General features: G+C 39.9%; 1 protein-coding gene across 13 annotated transcripts in view; it reads left to right on the plus strand.

The window, feature by feature from the left end:
* Nucleotides 1-22,619, plus strand: part of ANKS1B (ankyrin repeat and sterile alpha motif domain containing 1B) — a 1,021,409-nt gene that overhangs the window by 963,665 nt on the left and 35,125 nt on the right. For all 13 annotated transcript variants that reach the window (XM_012664020.1, XM_012664018.1, XM_012664019.1 and 10 more), the window contains 3 exons: nucleotides 1,285-1,356; nucleotides 16,543-16,554; nucleotides 17,448-17,534. In XM_012664020.1, coding sequence (XP_012519474.1) covers nucleotides 1,285-1,356; nucleotides 16,543-16,554; nucleotides 17,448-17,534 — 171 coding nt within the window. The remainder of the gene's footprint in view (nucleotides 1-1,284; nucleotides 1,357-16,542; nucleotides 16,555-17,447; nucleotides 17,535-22,619) is intronic.

The following is a 22,619-nucleotide window of genomic DNA, read 5'->3' on the forward strand; positions in this document are numbered from 1 at the left end:
GTCACCTTAATTTGATTAAGATGTGGGCATTGTGGTTATCTCACAGCACGTAGGCTTTTTTTTTAATTTTATTTTGTGCTTTCAGCTCCTTTTACTATTTCTTTATCTTGCGGCATCGGATTTATTTCAATACTACTCCCCAAAACTATAGGGTTGAATGCTTCTTTCCACCAAAACTCAAAGCCCAAATCCCTGAGCATTTCTGGACATGCCTTTCTTCAAGGCCCCGACCACGCCTTCTGCTGTTGTGCCTTCCGACGCACATGCTCTGCAAATCAGGGGCTTCCTGGGCTGAGACTGGTGATGCCCACTGCCACTTCCACAGAGTCCCAGGATGTTTGCCAGTCATGTCAGGCACTGTCCTTCAAATGTCTTCTAAAATAATTATTTTAATTCACTTTTTCAAAAGACATACAGAGCTTTTTTATGGAAGAGCAATTAGGGAGGGGAAAAAAATGACAAAGTGAAGGAACCCTATTGAAGGTTCAAAAAGTTGAAGAGGAGTCAATTGACAGAAAGGCAAAACAGACATCTGCCCCCAGCCGGAAGCTGGAGTGCGAGCAGTGTTTTGTAGCAGGGTGGTACAGTACTGGATCTGATCTAACAGCAAAGTGGTGGGTAATTCCTGGGAGGAGACTTTCTCATCCTTCTTTAGTCTCCATCAGACTCTCCAAGTGTCACTTTGCACCAGGGACTCAGCTCTCTCCCCTGAGAAACAACTGAGAATGACACTTTCCCTCCCTGCACCCTCCCATCTCCTTCTCAGGTGGATCAACCATAGGGCACACAGCTGTGAATGAAAATGGTCCAAAACTGCATCTCCGCCTAAGAACAGCCTAACATTAATTACCTATGCAGCAGAATAAGCCCAAATGGGGGACATGTTGCTTAGCTTCTCAGCTGTCTCATACAACCCTGTAATTACATAGATAGTAGTGTGATTTATTTTTCCAGACATTGCTGCCTCAAAAAAGGGGAAAACATTTTTAGATGCCCCCATTTTGCAGTTAAATATGATTTGAAAGATGGCATCTTTAGAAGATGCTGCAGTTTGATTATAAAGAGCAATTACAGCCCCCAGAACTTATGGTTAATTCTGCTGCATTCTCCCTATGAATGCATCTATTTGTTAGGATTAGTTACTGTTAGTTTTCAAAAGTTATGCAACAACTTACAGCCAGGAAACCTAGCAAGTAATACTTCCACAGTTTGTTTTAAAATCATTACTCATACTGTCTTTTTCATAAATCACTGAATTTTTTTTTTTTTTTTTTTGTATTTTAGTATTTAGGTTCTATGCTGATAAAAGAGCTTAGGGGAACAGAATCAACCCAAGATGCTTGTGCAAAAATGCGGGTAAGTTCGCCAAACTATTTTATTTCTAGTAGCTGAAATACTAAATACCAGGTATGGATACAAATTGCCACCTTTCAAATTACTATTTTCTTCATCTGTTGGTCTGCTGAATCATATTGATGTTACATAAAAAGGTGTTTTGACTTTGTGCGTGTTTGTGCTGGAGCTTATCTCACTGTAGTTTGACTTCATGTATATTTGTTATATTTCTACTGCAGTACATTTGCTCTTAATTATTTTTAAAGATTTAAAATTAATTCTAACTATATATATAGATATTAATCATTCTCCAGATTAGGAGAAAAATGATCTTTAGTTTATTACCAGAAAATGTTTTAAGTACCCACTTGACAGTCTGAGAACATTTACTGAAAAACCACCAATTAACTAAAAATTATCAAAAGCAGAAGTATTGGGAGCATATTATATAAAGCTAATATTCTTTATGAGACTTCTTGATTATTCAGTTTTTCAAAATATAAGAAAAATAGTCAACTAACTCTGAGTGGAATGAACCCTTTAAGGACAAATGTTGACAAAAAATGGTGATTCCAAATGTCTGTGATCAGGTGGCTGCTGGATTCCTAGTAGTCTATTGTAGCCAAGGCAAATGTCACTCATAGTGTAGATTCAGTTGAGCTTTTCCCTCCGTGTCCCTTATTCTCGCTTCCTCCGTAGCAGATGTACAGAGGATGTGCTGATATCTGACTGACAGTACAAATCAAGAATATCATACTTATTCAATATGTAATAGCAACTAACCAAAGTCAAATCATGAGTGAGTGCACCCTAACTATTATTTGTGGCCTGTATGTCTCGTCATTTATTTTATATGAGCAGCTTTTGGTGGAAAATATTTAAAAGCATGTAATTGTGCTGTTAAGAGTTACGGAGGTAAACATGAAATATCCATTGCTTATGGAAAGCTAAATATGTGTGAATCTGCATGAAATTGAAACCTTGGTGTGTAATCACTAATTTAATATTTTGAACACTTCAATAGCAAAAATACTGAAAGAGTCTATTTGATGTAGATTTATACAGTTCTTAAATTGTCAGTATCAGTGAGTTTTTATCCTAGGTACTGTGTTTAGATGAAAAAAGCCCTGATATGTGTCAGAAACTCTTAAGTTCTAGTTCTGCTGCTGCTTATTTGCTTTGAGTCACTTTTTATTCATAATAATAATGATAGCTGCTAACATCTGCTGAGTAGTGACAATGCACTCCAGTACAATTAATATCCCCATTTCACAGATGAAGAAACTGAGGCTTAGAGAGGTTAAATAACTTACCCAAGGTCACATAGGGAATGATTTGCCGATCTGGGACTGGAACTCAGGTCTGTCTGGCTCCAAAGCCCAAGATTTTTTTTTTTTTGAGACAGAGTCTTGCTTTGTTGCCCAGGCTAGAGTGAAAAGCCCAAGATTTTAACCACTACATTCCCCTGCTTCTCCTGGGCCTCTGTTTTCTTACCTAGAAAATGAGAACATTGGACTAGAGATACACTTTAGAGTTCTTCCTGGTTTTATAATTCTGGGAATCTCGTATTCTAAATATTTATCTGACCTAACTTGTATCACCAACGAACAAGAAGAAAACGGGAACGTTTTTAATCATCAAGCCTCATAATAATTGTATACATATTCATGAACATGTCTAAGAAATTAATTTGGCATCTCTGGTTCAATACTATTAACTAAATTACCTGAGTCCAACTACTTCAGTGTTGTAATCAGCATAAATGTTGCATAGCGCATGTAGCACCGTTTAAAATACACCAGATCTGTGATTTGGATTTTAGTCAATTTCTCAAAATTGAGTGGATCTGAAATTACATCCAGATAGCAATAGAAAAGCCATTTTAATAGTCTCAGTAGAGAATAATTTAGTTAAATTCTTGTCTGTTGCTTAAAATGAAACAGGGAAAAAACGTATATTTAGAAGCCGTTCTTCTTCTGTTTTGGGGGGCATATTTCTGGTTTGCTGCCCTCGGTGTTTATTTTAAGTAGTTTACATGAAAATAGAAACGTTATTGCTTCTTAGACTATCATAAACCTTTATTTCCCATCTTGATTAAATAAATCTCAGTCCTCTATACAATAGCTAAAGCTGCATTCACTGCGCTCACCAGAGCCTTTCAAAACCAGAAGCATAGGTTTAATCTGTTATCTGAGGCTATTACATTGTGAATTAGAACTTTCACCAACTAAAGGTGGTGTGGATCTCAACTTGCAATTAATTTTCAGTTTGAACCCAAGGTTGCTGTTTTCTCTGTTTTTGACATGGTGGCATTTCAGACAAAAGTCCCAGTACAATCAAGTCTCCCTGGGTAAAACCTTAGGACATAAATGACCTTAAAAGTTGATATACAGTAATATTAATATGCAAGAGTATTGAAGATTAAAACTTTACCTAGTTTACTCTTTTAATTGAAAAAAAGAAAGTTTCAGTTCAAGAGTATGTGTTTTAGCCACAATTAAAATTTTATGTGCATTAGTTGATTCAATCCATGAAGTAGGTATTGCTATTGTCCTACTTCACATATAGGGAAACAAAGGCCACACAAGTTAGGGTTTAGATCCAAGGGAAAAAATCTTAAGATGAAAAATCTTAAGATGGCATACAAATGTTTATATTTAGAGCATCTCTATTCATAATTGCCAAAACAAGGAAGCAACCAAGATGTCCTTCAATAGGTGAATGGATACATAAACTGTGGTACATCCAGACAGTGGAATATTTGTATAATATTTGTGTAACTTGGTCACACAAGAAGCAGGTGTGGAGCCAGGATTTGAACCCAGGAAGTCTACTCCACCACCCCACCCTGCGAATCCCCAGGCTGGACCACCTCTCTAATGTGTCTGTGGGAACACTTATTGTCCTGGGTTTTAAAATAGCTGCCAAGGTGGGTCATTTATGTTTTTAAGGAATAACTTTAGGGACCCTCAAAGAGTCTATAAGATTAGTACTGGCTAAATTAAACCATTTTGGTACAGATACTATTCAGGTATAGTAATTTGGGGTATATTCCAATGTGTTAAACTAAAACTATAAAATGTTTTTTCCAGAGCATTTATTGTAACACATTGACTTTTGCCCCAGCAGAAATCAAACACAATTTTCCCTCCCTTCAGAAACATGTGGAGTGTTTGATAGTCACAACTGGTAACTTTCTAAGTTTATCCAAACCCGTTCATTCATCTGAGGTCCTCTCCAGTTCTGAAATAAAGATAATTGTATGCTAATTTCCTGGTGTTTTATTAAATACACACATTATTTCAACTGAAAATATGCCATAATGCCATATGTTAGGTGATAGTTTAATTCACTTCATTCTGCAATATGAAATCATTTCTGTCTTTGTTTGCTCAGGTTCACCAGCCATTTCCCCCTTCTAACTGTCTTAAGATTATTTTAATAATAGACTTTATTTTTAATAGACTTTTTTTAGAGCAGAAAATTGAGCAGAGGGTACAGAGATGCCCTGTATACCCCCTGCCCCAACACGTGCAGAGCCTCCCTCAGTACCAGTTTCCGCCCCCCAGAGTGGGGCAGTTGTTACCACTGATGAACACACACTGACATCTCCTCACCCAGAGTCTACAGTTGACATTAGGCCTCACGCTGGTGGTGTACGTTCTGTGGGTTTGGACAAATTAATAATGACCTGTATCCACTATTGTAGTATCACACAGAGTAGTTTCACTCGTCTATAATCCTTAGTTTTTAGAGCAGTCTCAAGTTTACAGAAAAGTTGAGCATACATTACAGAGTTCCTCACACACTCCCTCTACCACTACCATCTCACAGTTTCCCTTATTAATATCTAGCATTACTGTGGTCCATTTGTCACAGTTAACGAACCAATATTGAGACATTTTTATTAACCGAAGTCTGTGTTTTACAGTAGAGCTCATTCTTTGTGTGGTACAGTGTTTTGGGTTTTGACAAATGTGTAAAGTCATATATCCACCATTACCATCATATGGAATAGTTTCATGCCCTAAAAATCCCCTGTGCTCTATCTTCTCCTCCCCTACCCCCCTCAACCCTAGCAGGCACTGATCTTTTTACTGCCTCTATAGTTGTGCCTTTTTCAGAACATCATATAGTTGGAATCACTTAATATGTAGACTTTTCAGACTGACATCTTTACTTAGCAATATGCATTTAAGGTTCCTGTCTTTTCGTGGCTTGATAGCTCATTTCTTTTTAGTGCTGAATAATATTCTATTGTCTGGATATACCACAGTTTATTTATCCATTCACCTATTGAAGGACATCTTGGTTGCTTCCTAGTTTTGGCAATTATGAATAGAGATGCTCTAAATATAAACATTTGTATGCCATCTTAAGATATTTTCCCCCATATCTAAACCCTAAATAATGCCCCTTTTAATATTATCTTCTGAATTGCATTTAGTGAAGAAGAATCGATAGGAATTTGCATTAAACCCTGATAATTTTTTATAAAGTAAAGTTTCAACATTGTGCCTTAGCTTTTGGAGTTGTCTTTAATAAAAGCCTGAAATTAGATCCGTTTTGATATGGAAGCATGCTTTTAGGTAGAATGATTTCTACAAACTCCTTTGCTCCTTGATAGTACAGCTTAGCTGCTTGTTTCCTTTACCATGACAGGTTTATGGACATTTCTATTTAAAATTAAAATCTGAAGACATATATTAGTAATGCATGAAGAATTGTAAGAGACATCTATTTAATCTGAACATATTCATTTAGTGCTGCCTTTTATGTTACTGATTAGGTTTCCCCTACGAGGAACTAAATCTGTGCTCAGAGACAGTCTTCGTTTCTGAAAGGATTCCTGAGGGGGAATGCACTAGCTCTGATATCTTGAATACGATACTCCTATACCCCATACATCCTGGAACCTTCCTTCTGTCCTATCTCACATCACACTATGTAAACATCTGGTCACTCATACCCTCCCTTCAAGGGCAGCGACTATGTGTATTGTATCCTCAGCACCTGTTGTATAAGAGCTATTAATACCTTATAAGGTTGTGATGGTTAATAAAAATAGTGCATGCAAAGTGCCTAGGTCAGTAACAGCTAAAATATGTTGGCCTTTTCCTACAAATGTTTGAAAAATGTGTAAATTCATGAATATATTTGCCTTGGATTATATCATTTGTTTTTCCCCAACTATAAAGCCAATGTCCTGCTCATGATCCTGGTCTTCTATGTATACAATATGTTAAGAGAATATCTAAACCCTTATTAATCCTATGCTTTTATTTCCAGTTCTTAAAGGCTATTGCCAAAAGGGAAAAAAAATGAAGGAAATGTAGATAGAGATGATATATATAATTTTACAGTTTTATAATTTGTTCCTAAATTGATTAGGAGTTGCCTCTTTTAAATAATATGTCCACAGGACTGAATTTTACAAAGCAATAAATATGTTGTCTTGACTTTTCAGTGGGTTTATTTATTTGTTGGTTGGTAGTTATTGTTATTATTGTGATATGACTAGCTCCCACTTTGAAGATTCTAAGACAGTGTTTGGTGAAGTGAAGGACATGCTCTGGCCAGATGAGGTTCTTCTATTCAATTTTGCCTCCCTAGGCTTACACATACCCCAGGCCCCAGCCCTGAATTTTTCCCCAGGGTTTAATTATCACTAATACACAGTACTCCATCACTTCCCTAATTAAATATACCATTAGGAAACATCTGCTACTGTAAGAGGTAAGCCATTATATTCATTTCAATACTCTCTACAATCTTACCTCCTCTAATCCCATAGTTGACAGTATTATTCACAGGTGTTTATGCTCAAAGAAATTTCTCTTAAAAAAGAAAAAAGAAAAATTGGCTTATTTGTATTTTTACTATTGAGTTGTTTGAGTTCCTTATGTAGTCTGGATATTAACTCTTGTCAGAAGTATAGTTTGCAAATATTTTCTCCCATTCTGTAGGTTGTCCCTTCACTCTGTTGATTGTTTCCTTTGCTGTGCAGAAGCTTTTTAGTTGGATATAATCCCGTTTGTCTATTTTTGCTCTTGGAGTCATATCTAAGAAATTCTTGCCCAGTCCAATGTCACGAAATGTTTCCTGTATGTTTTGTTCTATAGTTTCATAGCTTCAGGTCTTACATTTAAGTCTTTAATCCATTTCGAACTGAGAAATAATCCAGCTAAAAAATAGGAAAAGGGCCTGAATAGACATTTCTCCAAAGAAGACTACAGATGACTAACAGGTATTTGGAAAAATACCCAGCATTACTAATCATCAAGGAAAAGCAAATCAAAACCACAATGAGATATCACTTCACTCCATTTAGAATGGCTATTATCAAAAAGACAAATGATAAGAAGTGTTGTCAAGGATATAGAGAAAAGGGAATCTTTGTATACTGTTTGTGGGGATGTGAATTAGTACAGCCATTATGGAAAACAGTATGGAGGTTCCTCAAAAAAATTAAAAAATAGAACTACTATATGATCCAGCAATCCCACTGCTGGATATATATCCAAAGGAAATGAAATCAGTATATCAAAGAGATATTTGCACTCACATGTTTCACACTCTCACTATTCACAATAGCCAAGATATGGAATCAACCTAAGTATCCATAAATGGATTAAAAAAATGTGATTTTTTTATACATACAATGGCATATTATTCAGCCATAAAAGAAATTAAATCCTCTTGTTTATGAAAACATGGATGAACCTGGAAGACATTGTTAAGTGAAAAAAAGCCAGACACAGGCCGGGCGCGGTGGCTCACGCCTGTAATCCTAGCACTCTGGGAGGCCGAGGCGGGCGGATTGCTTGAGCTCAGGAGTTCGAAACCAGCCTGAGCAAGAGCGAGACCCCGTCTCTACTAAAAATAGAAAGAAATTAATCAGACAACTAAAAATATATAGAAAAAACTAGCCGGGCATGTGGCGCATGCCTGTAGTCCCAGCTACTCGGGAGGCTGAGGCAGGAGGATCGCTTGAGCCCAGGAGTTTGAGGTTGCTGTGAGCTAAGATGACGCCACGGCACTCTAGCCCGGGTAACACAGTAAGACTCTGTCTCAAAAAAAAAAAGCCAGGCACAGAAAGACAAATGCTGCATGATCTTACTCATATGTGTAACCTAAAAAGTTGGTATCGTACAAGTAGAGAATAAAACAGTTACCAGAGACAGGGAAGGGTTGGGAGAAGGAGGGAATAGGGAGACACTGGTCAACAGGTACAAAGTTACAAGTAGGAGGAATAAATTCTGGTGTCCCAGTGCACCGTAGGGTGCCTATAGTTAATAATACCGTATTGTGTATTTCAGAATAGCTGGAAGAGGATTTTGTATGCTCTGACTACAAAGAAATGATAAACATTTGAGGTGATGGATATGCTAATTACCCTGATGTGATGATTACACAATGTATATACGATGTATGAAAACATCACATTGTACCCCTTAAATATGTACAATTACTATGTCAATTAAAAATTTTAAAAGCAAATAATCCCCCCCAGGAAAAAGAAAAAGAAATATATGTTTTCAAGTAGGATGAGGTGGAAATCTGCTTTTCTGATGTAAGAAAGGAAATATTTTAAGATTATTTCTAAGTCAAGAATAAACAAATCTTCTAGTATATTTAAGTTTTGGAACCTTTATTTCCCAAAGGGTCTAGGTAGTTTCATCATAGTTTTCATTGAATTTATTCCCCTTAACTTGTATGATTTTTAAACTTTCAATCTGAAAGCACTTCTAAAGTATGAGTTTTCAAATATATAGATTTCCAAATAATAATCTGTGCCTTGGTTGAAGTTTGAAGACTATCTTTTCTCTTTTCTGAGCATCCCTCCTCAGAATAGCAGTAATAGCTAAAACGTGTTGATGTTTACTACATGCTAGGCACTAAATTATCTTGTGTAATCCTCACAACAGCTCTACAAAGTAAGTGCTATATTAACATCCCCATTGTACAGATGTGGTAACTAAGACAGAGAGAGGTTAAGTTCCTTGCCGCACAGCCAGGAAAGGATGGAACTAAGCCAGGAATCCAAACATACCTCCTGTGCTCTTATTTGCTGAACTACCTACCTCTCCTTTCCTCCTGGAGGCAGGAGCTCATCAGTGGGTCACTTCATAAATTAGGATGACCACACACACATCAGAAAAATCCTCAGGTTACACTTACAAGCAATAGATTCAAACATTCAATGTTTTTTTTTTTTAAACACATTAACAATTGGCTTTCTTACCTAAAATTTAAAAATTTTTAAACTTTATTGTGTTTCTTATTATAAAAGCAATACACATTTATTGTTACCTACTTTTAAAATAGAGTTACAGAAAGGAGAAATAAAAACAACTGTAATTTTACCACCCAGAAGTGCTAAATACCTCCCTGTTACCATCTTGCTCTTGCATAATCCTCTGGACCAATAATTTATGCATTCGCAGGCATTACTTTTCTACTAAGAAAGGGAAATATTCCATACTTGCTGTTTCATAATCTATTTTAAGCACAGTAATAAATTTTGAAATATTTTTGCTCCAATAAATATTTATCCCCAATATTATATGTGGTAGTTGATGATAATATTCCAATCAACAGTTTAACCAAATTCATTTAACCAAGTTCCCTTGTTGGTCATTAGGCCGTGTCCAATTTTTTTCAAATTTTAACCAATACTATGGGTCACACAATTTACCTAAGTCTTTTGCAATTGGTTTTATTATTTCCTTAGAATGAGCCACTAAATGTGGAATGGCTGGGTCAGAGGGCATACACACAGTGAAACTTTGGGTAATTATTGCCAACTTGCCTTCCAGAAAACTGGTTTCATTGACACTCCCAGAAGCAGTGCATGAGCATATTTTGATGTTTGCTTGTCTCATCTCTCAGAGGCATGTGCTTAATATCTGGGATGTGCTCCTAGTTGAGGGAGAATTGGGGAACTTTTATGAGAAACCATACATCTTCAGCATAACACCTGATCTTATCAACATCTATTCTGGATGTAACTCTCCAATCTGTCTTTATGGCCTGAACTCTTTATTTTATGTGAAGAATGTTTTATACTTTCTCAGTCCCTAAGAAACCAGGGAAGAATTAAATAATTCTCAGTAATTGCTCTCAAGACCAAGAGCTGTAGCAAAATGCTAACTAAGGATTTTTGAAAATCACTTGTCAAGTGGAGAACAGTGTGTTTTGATAAACTAGCTTCTTTCTGAATTAATGTAGGATGCAGTACAACCGAGTTTACATGCACAGCAGCAGAGAACGGTCTGACAGCAACTTTCAATCAAACTGATCGACCACATTTTTAGAACAGTAGTTCTCAAAGTGTGGCCCCCAGACATGCAGCATCAGCAGCATGTAGAAACAGAGCACACCGCTCTGTGCTGTGGCTGACTCCAGCCCGAGAGAGTGAGTTACTGGCAGTGTGGTTTGAATGGCCACCTGCCCATTCTCTGTCCTTGTCGGAGGGTTTGAGTTAGGTTCTGTATTCCCTTAGCTTTGGTGCCAGAGATCCTATGACCAGAAAAGCCCTTGAGAGATCATTTAGCCTCATTTCCCAGCCAAAGGAGACTTGCTCCTAAGTCATCAATGACAGATGAGAACCCAAACTATTTTTAAAGATGTCCAGAGGAAGAAACTTCCCAGCTGCCCCAAGTCATCATTCTGCCCTCCCAAGAAGCCTTCCTTCCTAATGCTTGCAATTTGAGCCAGTTTGCTGGTGCAGAAATGAAGACCTAACCTTTGTCTCCTTGAAGCTGAAAGCTCACAAGATCTTTGAAGTTTTCTGCCCCCATCCCCTTAGAATCCCTTGGTGACCCTCTAATCACATCTGTGGTTCTCATGAAAGCTTTCTAAGGCCGCCATGCTGGCTGTGGGCACCAGGGCTCTCTGAAAAGTTGGCTGAGTTCTCAGCGTGTTGAGAGGCTGGCTCTGTGGTTCATCTTTAGAACACCAGCTTCGTGCATGTATTACTGTACATTATATTCATTGGCTTGTTCCTTTAACAATCATGGATTTCAGCAGCCATTAGATTGAATCCCATGAAATTGCTGGTATTTACCCATGATTAACTTTTAAAAGGCAATTTCATAAGGTTCAGTGTAAGACCATGTGCCAGTCATCACGGGGGAGACAGATCAGGAAAGGTGTGGCAGTCCGCAAGGAACTCCCTGTGCAGTGAGGGAAGCAGACCACTCGAGACTCAGCGCAGTGGATGGGAAGAGTGGCAGAGGAGGGAAGAAGAGGAAAGCCATCTCATCAGCCTGGGAGGCAAGGAAGCCTTTCCCCAAAATTGACCTTTAAACTGAGTTTCGAAGGGTGAGAGTTCATTTCAAAGTGCCGATTCATGGTCTGCTTTTTCTCTCTTATAATCCCTGCAACCTAGCTAGTTTCCCTGCATACAAAACCACCACAATAATGCTTGCTTTGTGCATTTTTTTAATCATTTGAAAGTCACTTAGGGCAACCAAACATAATTGCTTGATCCTATTTTAATTTACTTACTGAAATGGAATATAATAATTAAGCTTTGAAACTAAGGAAAATATTATATGGCAAAATTAATAGTTATGACTCAGTACTGAGTATCTAACTAGAAAGCATTCTCAGGGTACCCGTGTGTAGGTTAAAAATGTTAAGTCGGGTGGCAGTAGACCATCTGGAAATCACTTCGCCAGCCTGGGCTTCAGACACAGTGGAAATGATCAGGGGATTGTGAGAATGATGGGCTGGTGACATTCTCCGCATGGACCGCCTGCCTCACTCTCTTCCCTGTCGCTGTTGATGGGGCACAAATGATTCTTACTAGCAACATAAACTTCACTCCAGATTCAAGCCAACATTGTATCTCACAGCTGAAGTGCTCCCCGTCGTAAACCTCTCTGCTCTCACTCACGCTCGCGGAGGTCATACTCATAGATCAGAGAGTCCGTGCACTCTGAAAAGGCTGTTTGCATACTGTTCATTCTGCAGCCAGCAAAGAGAAACTGCGTCTTTTCAGGATGTGCTTTTAAGGCCATAAGAAAGACACCAGTGATGATTTCTGACCTGATAGCAAGCAGTTTATAATTTATAACTAAAAAGGAGAAGAGACAAGATGATTATTTGTTTTTCTTGGTGAATTTTAAAATCCCTCGCTTATAAAAATGCTCTAAAAGCACTCAGTGGCTTCACTTATTAAGAACAATGTTTCATCCAAGTCACAGCACCAATAAAAAAAAAAAGAACAATATTTCAGGTGGCCACCTCCAGATATGAAATTGTGATCCCTGTTCTTTTTAATGGTTATGGACAACATAAACCCAAAGTGCTAAATGTAAGGCTGCCTTAGAATTTAAGATTAAAAACTTGCATTTTATTTTAGGTTTCCAAAATGTAACATCTCTATACAACTAAATATTGTTTCTCTTGGAGTAATAAAGGAATAATCTTTATTTGGGAAATCGTGGGCAAAATACAGTTGAATATCACTATAAGGTTTTTGCAGGAGAGCAAGATGCTGTAAAGTTTAAGTGAATTTGGGGCATTACCCACAAGTGTTCAGCTGCTTAGGCACTCAGAGGTCTCTTTACAAAGTAGTCTCTTCTGTAAAGCCGGCACTGAAGGGGAGGAAATTTGAGGACTCTGAGAAACCTCAGAAATTCCACAAAGAGGATGATGGCATAGGAAAAAGCAACTAGAAACAAAAACAAACCATAACATAAGGTTCACCCTGAGCATTTTACTGGGGAAATGGGCCTGAAGAAGAGAATTCTGTTTATACGAATAAATAAGGCTTGAATTTTTAATGTAAGCATATGGGAGTATTCATTACACAGACACCCAGCAAAGCTTGCGGATAGTTCACTGAAACCAACGTTGCCCGAGAGTGCGTGCTGTGTAACTCGAGCGGCAATGCTCAGAGTAGGCACCTTCGTCCCTGGGAAGGAGAAGAACGTGGTAGTCACAACACTGGAGAGAAGATAGGAGAGGTGGGACCCTGCCTGTGATTGGACCGAAGCCCTGTGCTCACATCTCGATCTGTAAAGCCTTCGTGAAATGAAGTGGGCACGTCCTGGATTTCTTGCCTCCCCAGTTAGACTCCCTGAAGACTCAGTATATTTGCCTTCCTTCTACGCATTTTCATTTTTCATTAAAATTATGTGTGAAAAGACCTCTTTGAAAGCTCTGTCAAAGTACACAGTCAGAAAATCCCCTGAAAAGAGGTTAGATTCTTACCTCTTGCAAAGTATAAATGCTTTAAAGGAGGAGCCTCACCTCGAAGACCTCCCACCCCTCCTTTTGAACTCCAAGGCTGGCCAGGACCCATCATCTTCTTGTCAAGGGACTGAGTGGGGAGAGGAGTGCAGTTTGGGCTCCAGATTGGGACGTGTCCCCATTGCCCCCCAACACTGCCTTTCCTAGAGGCCTGTGCACAGCCTGCATCCTTGGCAGCCCAGCGCTGCCTAGAGTTAGGAGAGCAGGGATTCTTAGGACCCACAAAAGAGGAAGAAGTGACCATTCTTTATCTTTGCTTTGTTCAGCGTGGCTGAGCATCTGATGTGAAATCTTTGTGTCCTGGCAGGAATCACCCCCGATGCCTTCGTGTCAGCCTGACAGCTTGTGCCCTGACCTGCCCACTGCCCCGGCTCCCTTTCCCCAGTGTTCTTTGAACAACCCACTGCGTTCTTTCATCTGCTGCACCATTCTCCTGAAGCTCCTCTTAATAAAATCAGCAACAAATTTTTCTTGTTGCTAAAGCCAGGGATTTCAGTGGTAAACTCAATACAAATAGCAGATCTGTGTGTGCCAGCCACTGGGGTAGGCACAGTGCATTAGGCATTTGTAATCCTCACGGCATCAGGCACTGTCCTGCCTTCTGAGACATCTCCTCCTTGACATCTGTGATACTGTGCTGTGGGCATCTTGCAGCTCCGTTTCCAGTTCCTTTGTGGGCTCTTGTTTCCTCCCCGCCCCTTAAGAATTCCTCTTCCCCTCAGGCATGGTCCTCAACCCTCCTGTTGTTCACCATCTGAGCCACCTCTTCTGCTCCCATCGCCTCAGCCACCCCTCTAGGTGGATACATTTCCAGATCTGGTTCTCATTTCTAATTTCCTACTGGATATTTCCACCTGCTTATCAAACTGTGCACATGCAAAAGCTTTTCTGTTACGTCTGTGCAAAAACATGCTCCCCTCCAATATTCCTGATCTTAGTTAATGGCTTCTTCATCGATGACATCCACCGTCCATCACCCGTTCATCTTCCACAGCAGGTCAGTCAACAGATCCTCTCGATTCTTCCTCGTTGGCATTGTGGCTCCTCCTGTTCCCCGATGCCTCCACTTCAGCTCAGGTGCTCAGAGTCTCACCTCTGCATGTGCACAACAGCTTCCTGCCTGCCTACATCCAGCCTCTGGCTGTTCCAGTCCATCCTCCATACAGCCACCAGAACTATCTTTCTGCAACACGGATCTGATTGTGTGACTCCCTACTTAAAAGCTTCTGATGGATCCTAACCTGGCAGAGTAAGTTACCATCTTCCAAACCTACTGAACCATCCTCATCTCCCACCAGTTACCCAAGCCCACCATATTACTTTTCATTTCTAGACCTACGTGTGTGTATTGGTTCTGCTGCTAAAACAGCCTCTTTTGTCCTCTTTTGCCACCTGAAACATACCCACTCATCCTTTAAGAGCCAGCTCCATCACCCCTAGCAGGCAATCAATGTGTGTTGAATGAATGAATGAAGATGTGCCCCACTCCGTCATGCACAGTGAGACTCTCCCTGTCGACTACTCTGGAGGCACTCGGTTCATCTCCGTCTTGTTGTGTTTGTCAATGTTGTATCGTAGCTGTTCCTCGTATAGGCCAGGCCAGGTGTGGCCGTGGGTGGTTCATTGCCACCTCTTCCCCTCCTGCTGTCCCAACCAGCTGACATCATCCCTGGCCTGGCCCTCTCTCCCACTGAGCTCAGACACAGGCTCAGAATCTTTCTTAACACAGCACTTCAAGCAGCCACTTTCAACAGACTGGCGTTTGCACACAATTTGAGGTCTGTTTGACATCCCCTGAACTAGACACTGAGCTTTTTCAGTGACAAGTACAGTGGCTGCCTAAAATAAATTTGTTCAGTTCAATTGCTGAGCAAATAACAAATGGATTTTTTAATACTAAATAAAATGTTGGTGTTTCCATTTGAATGTTAGCTATATATTGTTTCACAGTACAGATAGATCTGTCCAGGAGAAGGTATTCATGGCAGAAGATAAGAGCGGTAATTTATTGAAATCCATTGTGATGCTTTGCAAAGAATTCTTCACACATACATTCAATTGACCGAACAATTTCCTGGGCTGCCCCAGCCCTTTCTCTTTACAGAATTCAGCCACTGCTTTGCCTGCAAATTAACATACTGCACATGATTTCTTCTAACCTTGCCTTTCATTAGCTTTGCACATTTTTAAAATGTGGTTGGAAAAAATCATTAAAAAGATAAAAGTTTCTAACCTCATATTCCATTTTCATAATATATCTCTTTTTGGCAATCACGAAAGAAAACTGACCAGTCTGGGTAATTTTAAAACTAGTTAGAAAGCACCTTGAGAGAGCTGCTTTTTTATATACCATATAAAACAATAAATATTAAGTAATAACTCTTCATAGTCCATTTTCTTTATCTTCGGAAAGGTATAATAACTCTAGAAAAGATATTGTGTCAAAACAATTAGGAAAATGTGAAACACCCTTTCCATAGCTCAAGCGAAAGATACAATCTAAGTCTCATTATTGAGTTTAATGAGTTTCACTTACACTGTCCAATTAAAAGCCTTTTTTAGTCCTGGTCACATTTCAGAATTTAAAAAAGGAAAATTGGGTAATATAAATGAAGAAATCAAGAAAATTCATATTTCTGGCAGATAGGACAGCCAGTTATCGAAAGCTCAAGGTGAAAGGTTCTTGTGTGTCCGGCCTAACAATGGTGAGAAAACAGAGAAAGAAAAAGAGACAGGGTGTGTGAGAGCCTGCAGCAATTTCTAAAATAACAGTTGCATTGCATCTACAGATACCTGTGAACCGATTCTCCTTTTATGGCATCCTTTACTTTTTAATGAATTTATGCTGTTGGTGAATTATTGGAATGGTTTCCTCTCTCTCACCTTTTATGTGTTTTCTCTCCTATTATGTTCCCACCTGTCTTACCTGGAAAAATCCATCAGGCTAACTGTCAGGTAGGTTCTTCTTGATGTTTAATGGGATTATTAGGAGAATACATAGAGGGAAATGAAGTACACAGACTGTGGATGCCTGGTAATGAATGATAAAACTAAACAGAGAGGGCACATACTAAATTATGGAGAAACTTTTTGCAAGTGCATAAAACTGTACCAGCTGCAAACTCTAAGCACACTAAGCCAGTGTGATCATCTATCATAAGAACTCTGCCTAAGGGGATATAACAGCTCTGAATGATAAAGTAGGTTACCTGGCTTGTCCTGCATTTTGCTGTGGCTCAGAATACAGACTACTCCTAGAGGGCTTAATTGTTATAGAGCAGTATTATATCCTGTGTGGTCACAAGTGATTCTGCTGTAAATATAATATCAGCTTTTATGGATTTGGCTGGGTTCAAGAATGATTCACGGTGATGTGTTTTTTATCCCTATTTTAAGTACATATCCAAGCATCTCCTGTGCCTTGAAGAATGAGGGTGACTAGGAAAGAAAGGGCATATATTTTGTTAATGCTGAATACATCCTTGGAGTTAAATCTGACATGGTTTAACTCTTGTGAAAGGAAGGTCGCTTGAAATTGCAGTAGGAGACAGAGCTCTTCATTCTCCCTTTGGTGTCAGGGAAGAGGAGTACTCCTTCATCCACAGGAAGCAGCAGAACAAGGTCTTTTTAGATCTTCCAGTTCAAGACAGATAACTTATAAGCCCAAAGTATAGCTAAGCCCAAGAGAAGAGAGAAACATTTAAATTAGAGTGTGTGTGGTATGTATTTGATGTGTGTGTGTGTTGTTTTTAATTTGAGCTCATTTTTATCTTTCAAGAGGAAAAATTATGTGCTTCAGTTGCCATGCAACACAAACTGCTCTAACAGCTTTCTAATTTTAATTTCAGAAGTCTACAGAGCAAATGAAGAAGGTCCCTACTATTATTCTTTCTGTCTCATATAAAGGAGTCAAATTTATTGATGCAACAAATAAGGTAGGTACCACACCTCTCTTTGGTTTAGACACCAGATACAATCCTGAGCATGTGATCCAAAGTCCTTGGCCTGCCATCATGCCCAGCTTTCACCATTGTAATCACTCCTAACCCTCCACCTCCATGTTTCCTACACGTACCTGTAGATACACACACACACACACACACACACACACACACGCATACATACATACATACATATATACTGAAAGGGACCTTACAGGGTGGGAGGGCTTGATCTGGGCGTCCCAAAAATATTTTGCTTTCACTTTTTCATGGTGCCTTCTCTAATAGACTGTGGCCACTTACTATCTGCCATGTCGCTTTGGACCTAAATAACATTGAAACAGAAAAAAAAAAATCACTTGTGGATTGAAAAGTCAATAACGTCATCACTCCTCCATCAGAGGAAATGTTAGCAGATGAAAGGCTAGAACATTCATCTTTCCATTTCTCTAGAAATACAAATGTGTACTTTCTTTTGATACTCATAATGAATATCTGACACAAGGAACACAGTCTCTGACTTTTTTAATTCTATGACTGCATTTAATTCCCAACTACTGAGATGGAAGAGAGAGTTTCACCTGTATTATTTTCTTAAGAGACACAGTAAAAAAGAAGCCCAGGCCATGCAGTGACTCTGCTGTGACTTTGTCCTCACAGTGGGAACAGTGTGTGGGCTTTGATGTTAAGTATGGACAGCTGGGTTGCATTTCACTTAAAAAGTGTCCTGGAGTTCCTTTCTTGGCAAAGACAACAGAGTCCCGGTGCTGAACTAGAAAGCTTGGGTGTGACTGCTGTCCCTCTCCATACTCTCAGAGCTGACTGGCTCCTCCTCACAAAATCCCAAATGTCCATATTTTTATTCCTGCATCCTTTCCACCAATAAAGTACAGAAAAAGGAGAAATGAGGTCATCACCATTGATGAATTCTGTTTTTTTTCTGGACTGTTCACCCAGACTTCCCACCTGGACCCACTCCATTTTGGAGAATGGGAACAGAAAGGCATGAAACAGGTGAACTTAAGCTATAGTAAGTTAGGGTCAAGGCAACCGATTTAGATACTAGGGGAGAGTCCCACAAACAATGACTCTTTGGTGTCTGTAATAAACCCAAGCATCTGAGTCAACCACTTAGAAGTTTTCCTGATTGGTTTACTGCAGCAAAGGGGTTGTTACATCAGGAGTCAGATAAGCAGTTCCCCAAATCTACTTAGGAAAACAACCTCCCAGTTTTAGAAAAAATTCTGAAACCCAGGTGGAAAGCATATAACCCAGCATCATCGTGCTGGCTGACAATATCCAAAGCATTCTCTGAGTCAGATGCCTGACATGTGATGATTTCAACTGTGCAATATGTTGTTGACAGTTGTTGTCAGATTACAACTGTGGAGACTCAAATAAGAACAATCCCACTTGGTTTGCTTTTTTATTTCTTGGAAGCAACTTTAATTCCTGGTCCATAAAATTACTTTAGCTTTATAGTCAGTTGGTTTTTAAAAGTTCCAAAACATTGCGGAACTCTCGCTGCAGATACCATTGCTATCTGCTGTATCTAAATTGTAAGGGTTACCAGAGGATGGGAAGGGTAGCAGGGAGGTGGGGATAAAGTGGGGATGGTTAATGGGTGCAAAAATTAGTTAGATAGTTAGAATGAACAATATCTGATAACACAACAAAGTGACTGTAATCAACAAGTTAAAGTATACTTTAAAATATTAATAATTAAAAGAGTAGAATTGGAATGTTCCTGACACAAAGAAATGCTAAATGCCTGAGGTGATGGATACCCCAATTACCCTGATTTGATTAATTCACATTGTATGCCTGTATCAAAACATCACATGCACCCTATAATAATATAGAAATATTATGTACCCATAATAATTTAAAATAAAAAGGTTTTAAAATTTTTAAAAATTTCTTTAAAAAAAGAATCCAAGTTCTTCTGTTTTGGAAAAATAAACAAATAGGTTTTAGCAAGAAAGGCTTTAGCACTTGGATTTTTTTTCCTAACCTGGAGCAACTGTCTCTACCCCGTTTACACTTGAAAAACTTGAATAGCAATATATTTTCCATGGATGAGTTTGACACTCTCTTTAGATGAACAATCTTAGCAGACTTGGATTCTGACAATTTCTAAACAAGTGGTATTTGCCCTGAGAAGTTCCCGAGGTCTTAAGGCTGTCATTTCATGATGCCGGTGGCATGACTAGATGTGTCTGTATTAATAGCATCCTCTCTAACCCACTGTCCACAATCAGGGATGAGGGAGAGCTCTGTCAGTTCTGTTGCATTTTGCTTATCGACACATCAAGGGATGTAGACGGTGATGCTCCTATACCTCGAGGAGACACTTCTATTCCAGTTGCTGATATTAGATGAGTTGTCCATAGACCTCTGTTCACTGATGACTATCCTTTGGAACCATTAGCACAGAAAGACATGCAAGAGATAATTCTGTGTAAATGAAGGCACTAAATAAAGAAAGCCAGTATATTTTTCAAGTCTTTGTAGCATGGTCCTCTGCATATTTCCAGAATCTAGAGGAAAGGCAAAGTGCCTGTGTTAGTGGCAAGTGGAGCCATCCTCTCCATGACTGTATCCCAGCATCTGTCTGGCTTTTTCAGGAATTGGGGACATTAACCTCAAGTGGCTATACAGAGTCTCCATCCCAGTGACCTGCAAGGTAGCTGAGCTCCCCCAAAATGACAGTAGGTAGGGAAAGAGTGGGTGACTCAGGGCAAGAGTCTAGTAGTTGCCGTGTGGGAAGCCAAAGTCGAGAGAGGTTATATTTAGAAGAGTAGAAGAAAGCAATAGTGGAAGGCTACATTGATGGAGTTGGTCCGTAGAAGACTGAGAAACACTCCCACCAGCCAGGGCAGAGGATGGGCTTCAGAAGGCATGGAGTATCCGAAGCTGAAGGATCATCCTCAACCTGTGGTGCGAAAGGAACCGTGCTCAGATACCTAGATTCTAGCAGTGTCTGCAGTGGCATCTTTGTATGCCATTTTGTCCTCGAGCAAAGACCACAGCAGGGAAGGAGCAGTTTGATAAAGGAGCAGACCTCCCCTGCTGAGCAGTGTTGTCTCGGTGGGCCACTTTGATCCCAAGTGGAGGACTTGCGAAATGCAAGCACTTTTAAAGATCTCGCCATTTCAGGTACTAGCGGCTACTAAGCCTGTAATCAGACACAACTAAAAGGCACACTTTACTGTTTGTATTTGATGTTTCTGTTGTGCTTTATTCTTCAGTAGTGCTCCCCTAACCTTGCACGTCTTTGCCCCACGCTGCTCAGATCAAGGAGGGTGTTTAGTCTGCGCTGGGCAGCTGGAGTCCTGAGCGCTGCCCTACATAGCCTGTTGGTCATGATGAAAGCACTCAAACTTGATTTCCCCTCTTCCTAACCTAATCCCTTTTCTGTGACTCCACAGCTACCTTCCACCGATTAGTTTGAAGTGCAACAGATAATTAATTATGTGTTAATTACTCTTCCCTTTCTATTAGCCCCCATTAGACTATGTGAAAGATGAACCCTCTAGTGAAGCATTTCTTTCCTCTGATTCTAATACATGAATGTCTTTGCCCAAGTTCATGGGGAAGGGTTAGGAGCCTAGTTATAAACTCACAAATGTATTGCCTAGCAACTTAGGAAATGAATCGAATCACTGATCCTGATTTAGGAAGGAAGAAACAGAAAGCGATCTTGAATTTAAAATGGAACTTGCAGTGGATTTAGTACCCACGAGTTTTAGGTAAATCACATCAGCTTCCTGTAGATCCATAGCCCAGAGGCAGTTCTAGCAGGGGACTCAGCCCAGAGGACGGTGGCTGTTTAGTTACAAATCAGCAGGCATTTCGAGAGGGGACACGGTTCCCACGTCCAGTGCTCCTCTGAGGAACAGGGCGCATTCGCCTCCTTGCTCTGACTCCCCCTCAGACCTGCCATCTGGCTAAGTTAGGAACAACGCAGTGCCTGGGGTTTGTTTTTTGCTTTTGTTTGTGTTTTGTTTTTTAGGTCTTTGGGGGGGATGAGGAATGCCAACTTCAAACAAGGCTTATGCTATATTTTAGGCACAAAGTAATTTGGAACATTTGCCTAAACAAGTGCCCATTTTTTTTTAATAGCATATACTTCTCCTTTAAGAAGCTCAGAATCAAATTAAGACCACATTAAGTCCGGGTGCTGTTCTCCTCAGCATCGGGTGCCCTACCGGGTGTCTCCAGTTAGCCCTCGGAGGGGACACTGTGGTCTCTCTCGCTCAGGAGAAGCCCGGCCTGGGAGAAGGCGCAGGAGAAACGCCCCACCCGTGGAAGCTCCGACTGAAGGAAGCGGCGAGAGGCAGATTTCTAGCAGCATCACTTCATTATCACACACCCTTCTCAGAACCACCACGCTAATTAGCTGGACCAAACAGTTCTGTCCTACACGTGCCAGCCAGACACCTCTTTAGCTGTTTCTCACCGTGACAAAAGTCAGCAGACAAAACAAATCTCTCCCTGTCGAACGGTACCAAGTGGCCAAACTCTCTATCCCAAAGAAAAGGCAAGGTGTGCCCCTCTCCAATTCTTGTCTTGAGCTTTTTAAAAAGCTCTAGTCTCCTTAAAACATGCTGAGAGATGGAGGCTGATCAACATATAAGGAGTCCAATTTTAAACTGAGGTACACCACCAAACCTCATGGGTCATCGCCTTTAATTTGTGAAGGAGCCGCTAACTTGCACGCGTGACAGGAGTGAAAAGAATGTATTCCTCCTTGACTGCTTCCCCAAGGAGGAAGCCAACCATCCAGTCTCTGTACAGTCTACAGCTGTGGAATCCTTGGCCTTGGATTCATCCTACACGTAGGGAACTGGCTTCACTGTTCTGCAAAGGTAGACAATGCCAAGTGATGGCAGTATTTCAGTAGTGATCCCAGTCCTTACTACGTCCTAGCACCTGCGCTACATCATGAAGCTCTGTTCAAAATTACCTCCCTACATAGGCTTTCAAGACAAATTCAAGAGCATATTTTTAAGTGCCAGTTAGGATGATAAAACTTACCAGTTATTCTTACCTGAAGGCAGGATATTGTTATTAGCC

Source organism: Propithecus coquereli, unplaced genomic scaffold (genome assembly GCF_000956105.1).
Source record: "Propithecus coquereli isolate 6110/MARCELLA unplaced genomic scaffold, Pcoq_1.0 Scaffold85, whole genome shotgun sequence".
NCBI classification, from domain to species: Eukaryota; Metazoa; Chordata; class Mammalia; order Primates; family Indriidae; genus Propithecus; species Propithecus coquereli.